General features: G+C 39.4%; 1 protein-coding gene across 1 annotated transcript; it reads right to left on the bottom strand.

Annotated features, from left to right (window-relative positions):
- Nucleotides 1-258: 258 nt before the first annotated feature.
- Nucleotides 259-17,699, bottom strand: chrnb1 (cholinergic receptor, nicotinic, beta 1 (muscle)). Its single transcript, XM_024288237.2, has 11 exons — nucleotides 17,534-17,699; nucleotides 15,128-15,261; nucleotides 12,760-12,804; nucleotides 12,518-12,627; nucleotides 10,828-10,936; nucleotides 10,615-10,759; nucleotides 9,487-9,672; nucleotides 8,309-8,532; nucleotides 4,386-4,561; nucleotides 1,565-1,712; nucleotides 259-1,484 (listed from the first exon to the last, which is right to left on the bottom strand). Exons 1-11 carry the CDS (start codon nucleotides 17,592-17,594, stop codon nucleotides 1,326-1,328), a joined length of 1,497 nt encoding a protein of 498 aa, XP_024144005.1. The 5' UTR covers nucleotides 17,595-17,699; the 3' UTR covers nucleotides 259-1,325.
- Nucleotides 17,700-17,752: the final 53 nt, after the last annotated feature.

Below are 17,752 nucleotides of genomic sequence, written 5' to 3' on the forward strand. Positions count from 1 at the left end.
TATTTCGCACCAAGGTTCTTCCAACTGTGAGTACACGTCTTAGTATTGGGAAGTAACTGTCCAGTGTGAACACTGTAAGCTAAAAGTGCGTTCAAGAATGTCCGTTATGAATAGTAGATTTGGAGAGCCCTTCAAAATGGTGAACACACTATATAGTGAGTAGGGAAGGAATTTGAACATAGAATTCGCCATGTCAAAAAATGTGCTCCTTGAGCTTGATGCTACCAGCTAATGTTCTTAGCCTGATTGCTACATGGAGTGGTGTCTGTGTATCTCACTTACAATGTATGGAAGACACGGACTATGTTCAGAAATCAGGTTTATTTACTAAAAACCTACCAGTAATCCCATCTTCATGTCTTGGTTTATGTGATCATTCATAGATTTTCGCGGGGGTTTCTATCTCCTCCAGTTGCTGTATTTTCTACAACAGTCGCTTCCGTTGTGTTTCTAAGACTATGTTTGAGGGCTCACTGTACTGAGAGAAAAACAAAAACAAAAATAAAATTAGGGGACCTAGCCAGAACAAACTCTGGTAACCCCGCGGCCTCAGTGGGTTAAGAAATTAGATGGAAGTTTAGTACAAAAACTCTCGCATTGGATTAGTATCTGACCCGATTATAGAGTCACAGAAAATGTCACGTGTCTAAAGCTGAGAACCTGATTGGTAGAGGTTACACACCAGATCGCTGCAACATCCCGTCACCCTCAATTCGCGTCTGTGCTATTGAGTTAACATTGAAACTGGCCGCCTCCGCCGCGCAAACTGACAGTCAGAAGGAAAGACGGGCAGAGGCTCTTGAACTTTTAAGAATATTCTTTAATATTTAGGAGAAAAAAGTTTATTTATGAAACTTTCAAACTCTTATATATGTGATGCAAACATGAAAGACTAGTAAAGATATTTTAAGTAAAGAGACATTAAACACAATATTTACGTCCACGAATCATTCTAGTTTCATTCAATTTACTGAAGCTTATCAGACTTTTTTAGGTTCTCAATGGTTCTGAGTTCAGACGACTTTCATTGGGAACGGTTTGTTGGGAACTCTGTGTCCTCCAGGTTGAAGCGTCTGGTTAAAAACATCTTCGCTGGTTTTGGGGTCAGTTTAATGTTTTGAAGGGAACTTGGAAGTGTTAGAGCTCCCCTACAAACAACACACTCAACAATGATTGTGTCCTTTAACGGGACAAAGCAAAACTACAGACCTAAGGTGTAAAAACAGCAGTAAGGAGTGGATGCTCAAAAGAATTTGATTAAAAGTTAACATCTTTGATTTCTTGATGGTTTTAAAGAAAAGCTTGTCTAGAACTGGAGTTGGGAGTTAAACAGTTCCCCAGGGGGACTTGAAGGGGTCGTTGGGGGTGTGGTTGAAGCTGGCGTCGATAAAGATGGCCAGAGTGCCCAGAGTGGTGAACACCACGAAGATCCAGAGGAACATGCGGTCCACCACCATGGCCACGAACTGCCAGTCCTCCTTCAGCTGTGGAGGAGAATCCACCGAAAGAATGAGAGAAATGAGCGACAGACTGAGGAGAACGCAGACGACAGAAGTTTACTCACAGCCACGTAGTCCTTCTCCGCCTGCAGAGCCTCCGCGATGTACGTGATGGCGTCGATGGCCGTCTTGAGCTCGTCGGGAAGAGCGAGGTAGGTGCTCGGGCCGTCGATGAACTTCCTCAGATCCGTGCACATCCCGTTGGAATGGAACCTGGAGAAGGACACACAAACAACAAACGTTTTTAGTAGGGCGATTCACGATACAGCTCATGATACTAAGAGTATCGCGATACGGCAAACATTACAATAATCAATATATTACCTTAGTAATCACTAAACATGTCTATGATCTATAAAGATGTTTTGTAATGAATGTAACAAGGTTCCTACAAGGTCTTAAAAGTATTGAAATCATGAAATTATAAATAATACCTTGAAAATATCTTACATTTTGAGCCTTAAAAATTGTGCTGCTGGAAACTTCTTTATTTCACATTTTATGACAAAAATTATTATTTGTTCCAACCATGATTTTGATCAATTATGTAAATAAACACAGAGAAATAGGTCGTTATGCAGACCGTAATCAAGCTAAGAAGCTACAGTTCTGATTGTGAATTAGGAATATACAGTATAAATTAATCAAATGGTTAATAGACTGGAAAATTAGTCTTAATTTTTCAGAATTGACTTTCTTTGGAGCTGGATTTAAAAAAAAAATCTGACTAAAGTTTGGGTCTGATTCTTCCCCCAAAACCCTCTGGGTCATAGAGATTGTGTTGAGACGTTCCGGTCTGGGGTGTTGTGGTCCCACATGTGCTGACCGCTGCAGTGAGGAAGCCGTCAGTGTGTTCGTGTGAATGTTTCTGTGTTTCCTCGGTTACCGGCTCTGGCAGTGCCTGCAGCTGTGGGCAGAAACCCGCAGAACATTACCGCTGGTACCGTCATAACTCTGCTGTCACTCAGAAATGTTCACAGGATGGTTACAAAACTATATGTCAACACGAGACACAATTTTACTCAATGTTGCTTCGACACAAAAGCTGAGAGTGAACAGAAAAAACCAGCGAGTAGTAAAGTTCCATCACAAAGTCTGAACATTTAACATGAGAGACTTTGAGAAAAAAACAACTTCCTTCAGACACCAGCCTCTAGTGGTCATTTGAGGAACTGCAGCGTTTGGTACTTCAGCCTCAAATTTAGGAACATTTGGAGGAGGAGACTTAAAAATTATAAAAAGAATCAAACTGACGCAGCGTGGTTTGGCCGACAGGTGCTAACCGCTCCTGCCATCAAGGTCAATTGAAAACCTCCCCGCTCCACACACACTTTTTTCAAAATGGCGGCTTTTTCATTGATTTATCTCCATAGCAACCACTTTATTTTTTGATCGCCTAAGGGTGATGAACAGGTCTATACAACTTTAAGAAGAATAGGTTAAAGTAATTTTTAAAATTTCCTTGGCAACGGGCATTTTTGTTAATCATGGAGACATTCCTAATATGTTTATATTGTGTGTCATATCGTTTCGTTCAGCTTGAGCCAGGGATTCCTGTATTACTTTTTCACAATATTCTGGTAAAAAAAAAAAAAAAAATGCAAGAAACAGGAAAAATCAATTTTTGCTAGCTCGCTATGCTAATGCTAAAGGGAAACATTGTGCTGACAGGACTGTTGAAATGGCTGGTGTTCTAAGCACACGATAGAAAACAAAATTAAAATAAAGCTAATCAAATAATCTGTGCTTTTGTAGTGAAAAAAAAGGTTAAATATTAATTTTGATTGTGTGTTACAAAAAATATCCAGTTGAAATCAAATATGTAAAAAAAATGTCAAAGAAAACAGTTTTTAAGACGAATATAAAAAGATAAACTCCAAAATAGAAAGTCCACCAATTCAGTTGAACTGCAGGCTTAAAGTTGACCACCAGAGGGCAGTGCAGCCTTTGTGACCACCAACCAGCTGCTCGGTATTCAAAGCATGAAGCAGCTGCCTCCTCTGCTGCTCCAGTGAGTGTGGCAGGTGAAAAGGCCATGACCTGGAATGGGCGAGCCGCCTTCAGGGTGGAAAATATTCAGCCTTACAAAAGCCTTCCTCTTTCTTTTCTGTTGCTTGGATCATCTCTTCATCAGACAGCAGGAACAGACTTTTCAGGAGGTTTTCTGAAACTAGTCGCATCTGGTAGCAACAGTAACATTAAAGTGTGTCTGTGTAGAACGTTATTATTTCAGCAACAGTTCGTTTTTTGTTTTTGTTTTTTTGGACATAGTTCTGAACTGGTTTTTACATAGAAAACAAAGGAAAAAAGAATTTAAACTTTGACAATTTTTGAAAAATCATGAGCCAAAATTTGATTGTGGGGCCAGTTTAGAGAACCAAAACTAAATATGTAGCTAAATAATAAAGTCGGCACCTTTCCAACAATAAATGAGCCATTTAGGAAGTCAACAGGAGAAATAAAACCTTATTTCACCCTTAAAATCTTTTTTGTTTTTAAAATCATTGAACTTATTCATTATTGTATATTTATTTAACCATTTTTAACGTAAATTCTAAGGATATTTAAATAAGGAGACGACTTAAGGAAAATATAAAAACAAAACAGGTTCAATGTTTGGTATAATTTCACACCAAACTAGAATTTAAAGTATGAAAAAAAAGAGAAAAACTCAAAAACTTCTATGCTAGGCTATATATTGCTAACTAATTTTTTAGATCTTCCTTCTACCTTCTCTTGTCTTTCCACACTTTTATTTTGAAGGACAGGTTTCCTGACAAGCCTAAACCAAAACTGTAATTTTGGCATCTCAAATTTGAATGAAATTACTTTAAAATTGTAATTTGCTGAAGTGCGTTAAAAAGCAAAAAGCATAAACCGTCTCACCTGTTGGGTTTGGGGAACAAGATGGAGGAGTCGGGTTTGCGGATGAAGTATTCGTCTGCAGCTTTGCTGATGGCCGTGATCTTCATCTCCCGGCGGGGAACGCTCTCCAGGTACTGGAGGGACTCCACTTTTGGACGCCGCATGAACAGATACGGCGGCAGCATGTGGATGAAGATCTGAGTGAGGAGAGGAAGTTAAACGAAGGTTTTTATGATGCACCACTTGAGCTTGACCCTACATTAGTATCCTCTCTGATACAGGCGTCTCTGAGACACATTAACGTGATCCAAACTTTCCATAAAAACACTTTGGATTTAACGGTCCATGTTTTCTGCCCTGCAGGTCGTCATCATTCCACTAGGGGGGGTAGAAGTGCGATTCTTGCTCATTTCAAAATGGCTGCCTCCATGAAATCTTAGAAACGCTTTTGGCGGGAAAAGTTTAGCTAATTTTCTAAAATTTATTTTTTTTTTTTTCATTTTTCAAATGCCTACTTGCTGTTTTAAAACAATACAAAATGTTCTGATAATTATTTGTGGATCAAATTTGAGACAATGGGTAAATAATGTGTTATCACTTTTTACATAAATGTAAAAAAAAAAAACATACCAAATCACATCAATCATAATGTTAATTCTTTTTTATGCAAAATTTCATATATTTATGCAGTTTTAAGGTGATAAAAAGACAACTATTGCCCTATTACTGGCAGTTTTCCATCTACCTCCTGTACTGAGCCAAAGTACTGACGTTCCTCTGATTTATTGGACAAATGAAATGTTCTTGTTCCGTATCCAGTCATTAAGGCTGGAAAAAAAATGAGTGCAAAGGTCAAATTTATCACTAAGATAACCTCTCAGAACAAACGAGAAGGGTGGAGAAACATGTTCTCCAGATGTCCTTGAACACCACACGTAACTCTGAGTGAGGAGAGGCTATAGATGGACTGGAACCTCTCCAAGTCTGGCCAAGTGAAGTAAAACAACAAAAAAACGTGTGTTTGATAATATCTGATAGGAATAAAATTATCCTTTTCTACAAATCAGTCAGTGGGGACTTCTGCTGTTTTTGAAAGACAAATCAAAGGATTGAGGCATAAAAGTGCATCAGATGTGACTTTAGATCAATAAATACTGTGAAGTCTTTTGTCCTTTATAGTACTTTACATTTTCTCTACTTATGGAGATGCTAAAGATGTGGTGGGACATTCTACACAGCAACAACGGGCCCCTCAGACATAAGTGAAAAGTTCAAACCCAATAACTCAAATATGCAAAAAGATCGACCAATGAGGTCAGAAAAGTGGTATAGCTTACCAAGAAGTTATATTTTAAGAAAAAAATTCTAGTCATTAAAACACGTTTTCTTAAACTATGATTAAAAATCATTTCTTGATGTGATTATTTTTCTAGCAAGGAAGAAAGTGAGACATTTTTTCTTGAAACTTTTTACTTTCCAAAGATTCAGTTTTTTACATTATAGTTAAAAGTGGATTTTGTGTTTATTTTAAAGCAAGAAAAAAAATCTGTTATAGTTTAGCAGAAAAACATTTGATCTAAAAATGCCATGAAAGACTGTGATTAGGTTAAAGTAAATAACAACGTTGTTCACCTTAATCGCAACTGATCCAAGGGTAGATACTGGAGAGACAAGAATGATCAAAATAGTCAAAGTATCAAGATACTACCACTTGGTGAACCATTGGAGCAAAAATCTTAATTAACATATTTGTACGGGTAATAGAGCAGGGCGATTCTGAGCATTTGGGTATTGATTCGATACTGGTCAGTATCACAAATATCAATACCAATATCAATATTGATACTAATCTACACATATTAATGTTTGGTTAAAGACCCCTCGGCATCACTTTTTGATGTTTTGGGTATCCGAAACTCGTCATTTTTTTTGAACGGGCTGGCTGTTCTTAAACTCAAGGGTCCGCAACACTTGTGATGCGGTACCGGACACGGATTGGTCTCTCAGGACTAGTACCCAAGCCCAGTACCGGAACCCTAACCCAGTACTGGATGCGGTCCCATATGCGGGCCTGGATGCGAAGCAGGTTTGGGTTAGGGTACCAGTACTGGGTTTAGGTGCCGGTGTGCTCCATGTCCCGGAACTGGACTGCTTCCATTTTGCGGCCCGGAGGTTGGGGAACCATCATTTAACGTAAAAAAATATCTAATTGGGGACACCCGAAACGTCAATTTTTGATGCGGGGGTCCCTAACCAAACGTCAATATGTGACGAGTCGGAAGTGAGAAGGTGTTGGTATAAGACCAACTCAGTGGCCTTGTGGTAGAGTGTCCACCCTCAGACTGGAAGGTCGTGAGATCAAATCCCAGCTAAGTCATACCAAAGACTCTGAGAGTTAATCCTCCCTGCTTGACAGTCAGCATTAAGGGGTTGGGTTGTGGTTAAACCACCAAATGGTTCCACAAGGGATCGGTCAAATGTGGAGAACAATTTTCACACACTAATGGGACTTTAACTTTAAGTGTCTGGAACTTCCATTAGCTTCACAAATACTTCAAGATACACTTACCACACACACACAAAACAATGGATCGTTCCATACTCATGATGTTCTGTTGAGGTGTCCATACAAGCTTCAAGGGGACTACAAGACATACCTTTTGCATACCTTGGTGCAAATCACGCTCCAGGTTTTGTCTTTCACGGCTCTATTCCGATATTTATAAGACTTGGTCTCGTATAACTATAGCCCGACACAACTCGTGATTATTAATGTCTCCTTTATGATAACTCTTCAAATGGCCTGAATTAATAAAAGGATGCCATCTATAAGTCACAACGAAATCCAAGTCACTGACTAGCTTAGCTTTCAGTGCACCTTCCTTTGCGTTTTGTATGTGGCCCGAAAACTGACTTAAAAATGTGCATAGTGACACGTTAACGCGAGAGTTTGGAACACATACATTTGAAATACATAGACTTTTCATTGAAAGTGGTAAAGATTTATTTACTTCAAGGTATTTCGTCTTTCATCTGAAAGCAGCTGTCACATCATTTTTTGTCGAGACATTGATTGATATTAGTCCTTATTGATCCTGTGTGGCCTTCTATGGATTCCCCACAGCACTGACTGATGATTGGCTGAAGATACCAGTGAGGAAACTGGTCCCCCGAGAGCCCCACTTCATTTACAGAGACGTTGCTTCTCGGCTGCAGCTGATATTGTGTGTTCATGTCACACGGCTCCTCTCTGTTTGCTGGAGAACTCACATCTCTCCAGATCAGCAGCAGGGTTTAGCTGAAAGGGCTAAAAACAAAAGAAGGAGCAGAAGGAGAAGCAGAAGGACGGAGACGGCAGAAGCAGTCGGGCGATAAGAGCTGAAAATGTCTCTGTTGTTTAACAGAGGGATGACGGAAATGCTTCCAGACCACCTGACGTTTTGACGTCACGAGTCGAATGAAAAAATCAAAGAGCAAAAGTAAGTCTTCCATTAATGCTGCTTTTGAAAATGTAGGTGACAGTTACACAAAAAAGATGTCGTCAATGTGGAGATGACACATTAGTGAAGTACAAATTTAATGTGGAACTTATGCAGAACATGAGAGAAGGTTTATCACTATTTCAAAATGAGTTCAGCTGCAGTCAGGATTTTTAATAGAATTATAGAACATGGAAAAAGTAAACAGGAGTGGTCCGGGTACAGAGCCCTGTGGAACACCATAATCATCAGGTACTGTATCTGTTAGTTGAAAATGTTATTTCTTACCCAGTCAGTAAGGCCAAGTGGGGCTACATGTTTTTTTTTTCTTTTTATGAGAAATCTTTTATTTTGAAAATAAATAGATGTGATACGATTTTTTTTAAAGAAATATTTGTCTAAAAGTTTCTAATCTTCATAAAGTTAGTGTTCTATTATTTTCCACACACAGTCATGGAGGCTGACCTTCCGGATCCACATGGGCATCGTGTGGGTGTTGGGCGAGCGGTGGTGCAGGTTGAGGGAGACCACGCTCAGGATGACGGAGCAGGTGACCAGGATCATGGTGAACATGATGTACTTGACGATGATGGGAACGCCCAGCGAGGTCTCTGGGATTTTGTCGGCCAGCAGAAGCAGGAAGACAGTGAGGGTGAGCAGGACGTTGATGGACAGACCCATCTTCTCACCTGCAGGAGGGAAAACATCAACTGAGTTTGGTTTCAGAAGGAATGGAAGTATCTCCCAATCCAAAGGTGTTACATTAATTTTAGGTTTAGTATTTTACTCCTGGCTCAAAATAATATTATATTAATATTTCTAGAGTTCTAGAAGAGGCATTAGAGCCAATAAATTGACGGTTTGGAGTACAGAGACGAGAACATCTACTGATATTTTTTAGCTAGTTTTCTTGAATTAACGACTTAAATCAAGACGAGACAACCGTTTTCTCAAGATAATGCTATAAAATAAATGCTTATTATTTCAAGAAAAATGGAAAGCAGGTCGAGATCCTGAAAAATATGTTATGTTCAAGATAATGGAAGACATTTTTTTGTTATTTGAAAGTCGCTAGAGCGATAGAAACATCACTGACTGCACTCAATCTCCCATCAACCCCAGCGCACAGTGTCTGGATGTCTCCACACCTGACTCTCATCAGTCAACCACATGTAAACACTGCTCAGACAACACTCAGTGCGAAGTATTGTTTGTGCCACTCATCCTGCAAACCGAGCGTTTAATCCTGACCTGATCGATTCTGCTTGTTTGCCGCCTGCCCCGACCCTTGCCTTGTTCTCTGATGCTCCTATGCTCATTGCCTGACACTGATCTAGATTTGTGTTTATAAACCTGGTGCACTTGGAACCAGCCGTCTGCCTGTTCTGTGACACTGACCCTTCAAACTAATTTTAGACTAAAGGGTCCAGATTTCATCCGTTTACGGTTTGCTTCTTTGACTTTCGTTACCAAACCAATTCCCGATAAAGAAAGCAATCAATTTTGAGTTAAACAAAGTTGGCCTTCTCGATTAAAATAAAATTAGTGTTTTTTTAAATCCATTTTTACTATTTATCAGGAGTTTTGGCAAAGCTACAGCAAAACAATAATGTTAGAACCAACACCGGTTAATTTCTGTATACCGGCATCAGGAGGAAGGTAGAAGTTAAAGATGGCTATGATGGTGATGAGGATGCAGGGGATGATGATGTTGATGATGTAGTACAGAGGCTTCCTCTCAATGATCAAGTAGAAGGTCATCTCCTCGTAGAGGTCGTCCTTCATGATCTTTCTGCTCGGCTTGTGTCTGATGTGCCACTCTCCACTTTCTTTGGGAAAATTAGAAAGAATTGGAGAGTGAGAAACTTTCAACCATGCTTCTAATGTTGCATTAACCCTTTAACATTTTAAAAGCATTGATTGAGAGTAGGGCTGCCACAAATGATGATTTTAATAGTCGACTAATTAGCAATTGATCACTGCTGACATAAAACCACCTGAGACTATTTTACGTGACGCTGGGTGTCTTTTATTTTGAAAGGACGCCATACAAACCTATGGTAAATGTTAAAGTTATTGTCATATTTTGTGGGAACCAATTACATAGTTTAAGGGCACAAATTATTATTTTGTGGGGACAAAATAAATGTTTTGTGTGAATAAATTTGTATTTTGTGGGCAAAAAATAGCATTTTGTGGCACAAATGACTCTTTAGTGGGCATAAGTAAGTATTTTGTGGGCACAAGTTAGCAATTTTTTTGCCACAAATTGGTATTTTGTGGGCAAAATTAGTATTATGTGAACACAAATACATATTTTGTGGGCAAAAATTAGAGTTTTGTAGAAAAAATAGTGTTTTGTGAGCAATGATTAGTATTTTGTGGGCACAAATTGGTATTTCATATGCACAAAGTTGTGTTTTTTTATCCACAAATTAATGTTTTGTGGGCAAAATTTTGTACTTTGTAGTAAATTTTGTGTTTTGTGGGAAAAAAATAGTTTTTTATGAGCAAAAATTGGTATTTTGAGGAAAAGGGTCATTTTATCTTTGTGTTCATGTTTCATTTGTACCAAAAAAACAACTGTTAAATTATATTAATCATAACAGTAAAAGGTAACATAAGATTTTGTGGCTCCTACTGGGTTGTGATCTGTAAAAATTGGCCTCTATTGGTTGCAGATCTAAGCAATAAGCAGTAGAAAAAAATATATATTGATTTTGTCTTGGTGGGTAGTTGAAGGTGGACATTTTAGGAGGGAAAAAACCGACCGCTGAAGCCTTCGTCCAGTTGGATCTCCCGGATTTCGTTGCCTCTAGCGTCCAGGGCGTACTGGAGGTCGATCTCCGTGGAGTCGTAGGTGTATGAGCGGAACTGCATGGTGCAGTTCTGCCAGTCGAAGGGGAAGTAAGTGACCTGCAGACCAAAGAGTCAAATGTTACCAAAAACACGACAGTTCCACCCCCTGCAGGATGAACGCTCACCTTGACTCCACAGGAGCTGAGATACAGAGCGGGGGGCGTCCAGGTTACCCGGCCGTTACTGTAGACCAGAACGTGGACGTGCAGCGCCACATCAAACACGCCGTCGTTACTATGCACACGAAAGGAGGATTTCATTGTGAGGGTCTCATAAAAACACTTCTTACAGACCAAAACTCAGAGAGAGCCTAAAGTTCTGCTTCAATTGTTGAGTTATAAAAGTGTTTCTAAAAAAGTCATTTGAATTGATTTGACTTTTTCCAGCAGCAAATACTAAAAAAACTTCACAAGATTAAGAATTGTAAATTTAAAAGATTTATAGTTATAAATTTACAAGAAAAATGTAAAAATCATAGATTAATGAAATTAAAAGTTGTAAACTTTAAAGATTTCAAGTCGTAAATTTACAAACTTTATAGTTGTAAATTTCCGAGATGTAAAGTTGTAAATCTACGAGATTAAAAATTGTTAATTTGCGAGAAAAAACCCGTAATATTACTTTTTTGTGGCCCTTATACTCTCGTAGTTTATTTTATTTGAGTGAGGGATAAAATATAAGCCATCTGTCAATCAAGAAACCCCTCCCCCTTTTCTGTGAGTTACTTTTGCTCCGCCTCTTTTGAATCCTACCAGAACAACTGAAGTTTTTGGATGGAAAAAGTTCAAAATAAACATCATAGAACGTTAATTCCCCAATCGCTTGTTATTTATTGAATGTTTCCCAGTGATAAACAAGGAAACACTGTATAAAAAATAATAATATAAAACCTAAAGACAAAATAAAGCACCCTTTAGTTTGCACATTGTCCAAAGATTTCTGGGACACAAACATCCTGTCCTCTATTAGAGACAGACTTGGGTCCAGTTGTGTTCTAAACATCGTATCCATACGTTTCTGCTGAAATAACCGACATTGATCCCCCGCCAGAACGTCTCTGTGTTTGTGTGGTTCCAAGCTGAAGCCTCTGCAGCTGAAGTTGCTGCCATCAGCTCGGTTATTAGCCAGCCCTGCTGCCTAATTGCCTATAAAGTGTTGATGAATGGAGCAACGTGGATATTTACAGTGGGGCTGATGGGAGAATGGATGTGTGCTGGAGGACGGAAGAAAAGCCAAAACACTTTGTATCCAAAAGAGTCATTTAACACACTGACAAGTGTTTTTCTATTGAGTGCTGGCCTGTTTTCTAATATGCTTTTGGCTTTATTTTCCTCTGCAGCGTGATGAATTAGTGGAGGATTTCCCTCCTGATTTGAATGTTATTAGTGAAATGAAGCATAGATGAAGTCTTTTAATCTTTAATAGCAGAGAGTGACACCTCAGCTGGCTCGAGTGGTTAGTTAAGGTGGGTCGGGCTTCTCCCGGACGCCTCCGTAGGGAGGTGTTCTGACCATAAATGATAGAAGTCACAATGTTTGGCCCCTAATCTGTTTATTTTTTAAAATATAAACACGTTCCGATTGTCACATTCTTTAGTTTTACTTAATTTTAATAACTAACTTTCAAAACAATCCAGTTTTTCTTCAAGATTGCTGTTATTTGACACTGTTGTGCAATTTGTAGTTCTTGTTATTGAGAGATTGGGACAAAATAGTAATTCTGAGGATGAAAGTGTCCCAAAACAAACAAACAAACAGATATAAAGTTAGAAAATCCCTCTGAGTTGAATAATCAATGTCACTTCTTGCTGCTTACTTATTAATGAGGACGAGGTCTGGAAGCCACACCTTCCCAGACGGGACGCGCAACATCTTGATCCCCGCATGCTGTTTGGGATTCCACGTCAGCCGATAGTCCGTCCACTCCTGTTAGAAAATTTAAAAAAGAAGTACTTTTTGACCAAATTTAAACTGAAACTGCCACAGATGAAAATACAGTAAAATTATATATATTTCCTGTACAAAAACATCTGTCATGTTAATTTAAAGTAGACCTACCAGGTTCATGACTACTATTGTGCTCATTTCTTCATTTTTCATGTTCTGAAAGAAAAACCAATAAACAGCATTAAAACATTTAGATAAACACTTAAATGAAATGAAACACTAAAATTATTAATAACACACAATGATAATAAATCAATCTGTACTTGACTTAAGGTAAGAATCACCATATTTAATAGATCAAATGTGACTCAGGTGTGTCTTTGTTTTTGGAGTCAATTGATGTCATTATTTTGAAACCAACCAACCAACCAACAACCCCAACCTAATCTCAACCAATACCAACCCCAACCCAACCTAATCTAACCAACCAACCCAATCCTGACCCCATACCCCCCCTAACCAACCAACACCAACCCCAACCTAACTGACCCAACCGACCCAAACCCAAACCCATCCAAAAAAAAAGACAACAACCCAAACCCAACCAACCCGACCTAACCTAACCTAACCAACAACCCAATCCTGACCCCATACCCCCCCCGACCAACCAACACCAACCCCAACCCAACTTAACCAACCGACCCAAACCCAAACCCATCCAAAAAAAAAGACAAAAACCCAAACCCAACCAACCAACAATTTCCTAATAATTTAAGCGAAGTGAAATGTCTGAATGGTTGAGTAAAGAGAATTAATCCTGTGATTAATTAACTTTGACCAATGAAGTCTGTGGACGACTCCTTCAACAATGTATCCAACCCAAAGCTGGGCGGAGAGGCCCCTCCCCCTTTGTGTGCCCTCCCCATTGACTTCATTGAGAAACAAACTCAGTAGAAGTTTGTTTCTATAAACGTTCTTGCTATGATACATTTTTCTAACATCTTGCTAATCCTATTTTTTGTCTCAAAAACATTTTTTTCTTTATTGCAAGTTAATCAAGTTATAAACTGACCAATCGGGTGAGATTTGATTGACAGATTCTCTGAAGCCCTCTTTCAGTGGAAGGGGTTTGAATCTGTATCTGTATGTAGAAAAACTTAATTTGGTTGGAACTGGAAATAAGGCATTTTTACCCTTAGTCCAGATTTCTCTAATAAAAACCAACCCCTTGTTTCTCAACATGGATCAGACATGTTGTTTATGACCCTTGTTTATGTCCTGTCAATGTTTTTATTCATTATTTTGGTAATACCAACAATATTTATTTGATTTAAGTTCTCTTGTCTGGGTTGTTATTCACACACTCCTGGAGGCAGACCTTAAACCAGCAGTCAGAGCGCCTAGCGTTACAGTTTACACTCCCTCCCACTAGCTTACAGCCCCTCACTGCCCCAAACTTACATTAACGGAGCAACAAAAATGGCGAGGAATACCTGAGCTATCCAAACGTAGGGTTTTGAGCCAGATTCCAGGGTTAGGGTTAGGGTACATGGATCACAACGACTTGTTTCTAATACTCAAAAATGCAATTTAAAGCTTCATTTTCTTTATGTACGGTATGTCGTCCATCATGAGAAAAATAACTATTTTCATCAGAGGGGGCCTTCAAAACTGACCACTGGGATGAATACAGACTCATGTGACTAAAATGGCTGAAAGCTGTTATAACCATGGAAGGAAGTTTATACAAAAGTCCACATTGTTATATTTCTCAAACTCCTAGCGCCTCTACATCACCTCATGTGGTTGTTTCTGTGTGGACAAATGTTTTACGACTTCGCCTTTGTTTTGAAACACATCCATAATGAAACGACTGCATCAGCAGGCCTGAAGACGTATGAGGCAAACATCAACGAAAGCCGCGCTCGCCGGAGCTCACGTGACTGCAGACCTTGGCGTGTCAGAAAGTGAGAAGCTGACTTGGAGATTTCCCTGCAGAGGGGCTGAGATGGTGTCGGAAACAAATCCCAAAGGATACGTTCAGGGGATTTTATGTGAATGTTTGTGTGTTAGGGGTTTTCCACTAGGCCAGATTATTCCGCTTCGACTAGTGACAAACTCTTCAACACCAAAGCCGTCACCGCAGACAACAAAATAAAACTACCAGAACTCTTCAATTGTTTACGCCAGTAACGTAACTGACGCAGAGAATTGGATTTATAACAGAGAAAGTCTGAAAGTTTGAACAACTTGTACAATAAATGTAAGAATGGACCAAATATCCAGAAGAGATTAAATGTTTTTGTCACAGAATCTACAAGTTTTCTTACCTAAGAAGATGATAAAGTCAAAGATCAAAAAAAATAATAATAAGTGAATTGTACATTTTCTAGAAAAATGTCCACATTGTGAACAAATGGTAAAAAAAACATTCTCATTCGAGGTGGAACAACTGGACTGCAGTGTTAGAGGTTTCACGTTAATGTGACAGACTAAAGAAGACACTGAACAAAAAAAAAAAAAAAAGTGGCATCATCACCAGTCCAACGAAGGAGGACAGGATCATTCCAACTCGAACCACGACCCTGGATTCAGGGACCGGGGCCGGCCGGACCTTCAGGTTGTACCCTGAGAAGAGACTCTTCATCAGAGCTTGCTCCACCTGAGCAGCACCTGAAACAAAGACAAAAGTTCTTAGATTGATTTGTTACTCTTGGCTCAAGAGTGTCATTTTTGCCTTTGTCACAACTGCCCTTATGGGTGGATACGAGATGTTTTTGGGACAATAAAAATGGTTCTTCGGCTTTTTGGCACCACATGTATGCATCAGGAGACAAAAAATAGAATTCCTGTGCAAAGCTTGCTATAGAAAGAGACCGATGTCAGACGCAGACACGACAACATCTCGATTGATTCACGAATGCTTTATTTTTCTGTAAATGCAACAAAGACAAACCACAGGTGGACCTGAGTAAAACTATGGAAGCATCTGTGACTCATAATTCAAAATGAAAGTCAATGCTGGAAATGCTTTTTCATTTTCACAATGTAACTGCATTAGTTGTCTGGTAGATAAAATGAAAAAGTTTATAAATGTTGCCAGTTAATCATAAATGAAAAGAGAAACTTTCTGCTGTCTGTTTTTGTCTACATAAGTCAATGAGAACGACGCGTTGTTTGCTGGTAACGCAAACAACAGCAGAAGAAGAAGAGCGAGCACTGACGTCATTGTGGTGCGCCTCTTGGAATTGCTAAGTCGAACTAATTTATGAGACACTTTTTTGTGGCGAGAATTGAAAACAATAAAGCAATCTTCTTTGTCTTTGTTAATTATGTCACAGAATGAGCAGGATTGATGAAGAAAATAGAAATGCAGTTTTTAGGATTGATTTTTCATTTTATTGAAGAGACAAGTAATGCAGTTATTGTGAAAATGAAAAATCCACTTTAATTTTCAAATTTGATATTTGTAATTGAATTTTGGTAACAATTTACTAATAAATATTTTGAAAATGAAATTTTTTTTTATTATTTTAATTAAGTTACACAATGAGCGGTGTTGAAGTGTTGAAGAAGAAAAAGAAAAAGTCATTCAGATAATTCCATCCATCCATTTTCTTGACCGCTTTGTCCCTTTCGGGGTCGCGGGGGTGCTGGAGCCTATCCCGGCTGCTGATGGGCGAAGGCGGGGTACACCCTGGACAGGTCGCCAGTCTGTCCCAGGGCCTCAATCACACACACATTCACTCACACATTCACACCTAGGGGCAATTTAGAGTCACCAATTAACCTATGAAGCATGTTTTTGGACGGTGGGAGGAAGCCGGAGTCCCCGGTGAAAACCCACGCATGCACGGGGAGAACATGCAAACTCCACACAGAAAGGTCCCAGCCGGGATTCGAACCGGGGCCTTCTCGCTGTGAGGCGAGAGTGCTAACCACTGCGCCACCGTGCAGCCCCATTCAGATAATTATTTTTTAATTTCATTGAAGAGAAAAGTAACACAATTACATTGTAAAAAATGAAAAAGCATTTCCAGTATTGACTTTTTTTTTTTAATTCACAAACGCTTCCATATAAACCAGCTTTAAGAGTGATGTAAGCGAGATGTAGGTGGATTGCATGCACCTCTCATTTGCAGTGCAGCGCTACTGGAAATAAGACAACCAGAATGTAGTTTGTGTGGACATTCTATGGGCGCACTAGGGAATAAAACTATCACCTGAACACTTGTGCGTGCGTGACTTGCAAGTGGCCATTAAGGGGCCAGAACGCGCACCTTACTAACGACTAGAGTGTTGCCCAAAGGGTAACTAAACAGGACTGTTGGAGGCTGACTCCGCCCACAGCTGAAATTTGAAAATCCATTCAGAGGGGCGGGGCTGGGGAACAGAACTGTTATCATTACTGGAGCTGCAGATCATGACGTGGGACTCACATGGTTTGACCAATCACAAAATTCATCTATAATACATTGATTCAACCTGTAGGGGGCAACACACAGACGGTTTTAGACCATAATTTTTAGAATTATACAAGTTTATTTCAATGACCAATAGTGAGCACTTTTAAAGCCCCTTTGTACAGGTAAAAAAAAAGTTGATTTAGGGTTTGGTTACCCTTTCAGGGGACCAGACGACAGTGTGTACAACTTCTATTAGCCTTACAAATACTTCACGATACACTTACCACATGCACGACAATCGCACGTTCAATTTTTATGATGTCTTAAGAGATGGCCGCACAAGACTCAAGGAAACTTTAGGACACACCTGGTCTTATTTTAAGATGATACCTCACCTGTCTACAACCATACATGGACCCGGAAAACCCAAAACCCTGCAGAACTCGTACAGACAGGTGCAAGTCACTAAGGTCTTGTTTATGTAGGAGCTATAGGACTACAGACATGTGTCAGGAATGCTGAGTTAGCTGTTGCCTTACCTCCTAAAGTGCTCAAGCCATGAAGGCAACATGCCAACAAAAACAGGTCCAGGTTCTTCATGTCAGCGTCCTCCTGACCCGCTTATTTTCCTCCTTATTTGTCCTGTTCTTCACTCTTCACAGCTAACAGGAGCAGAACGGCGTTTTGTTTTGGTCTGTTTGTAGCCTGTCCGTCAAGACAGCCTGAACAACTGGTCCAAGTACTCCAATTACCTCCAC

The sequence above is a fragment of the Oryzias melastigma genome, linkage group LG18, assembly GCF_002922805.2.
Source record: "Oryzias melastigma strain HK-1 linkage group LG18, ASM292280v2, whole genome shotgun sequence".
Taxonomy (NCBI): domain Eukaryota; kingdom Metazoa; phylum Chordata; class Actinopteri; order Beloniformes; family Adrianichthyidae; genus Oryzias; species Oryzias melastigma.

What these genes read in the sequence shown, in the direction of transcription:
- chrnb1 (XM_024288237.2), bottom strand. Translation starts at nt 17,594, where the DNA reads ATGAAGAACCTGGACCTGTTTTTGTTGGCATGTTGCCTTCATGGCTTG. An exon ending in TGTCCTCCTTCGTTGGACTG is followed by an intron (nt 12,805 to 15,127) that starts GTGATGATGCCA and finishes TTTTTCTTTCAG; the next exon opens with AACATGAAAAATGAAGAAAT. An exon ending in CAATAGTAGTCATGAACCTG is followed by an intron (nt 12,628 to 12,759) that starts GTAGGTCTACTT and finishes ATTTTCTAACAG; the next exon opens with GAGTGGACGGACTATCGGCT.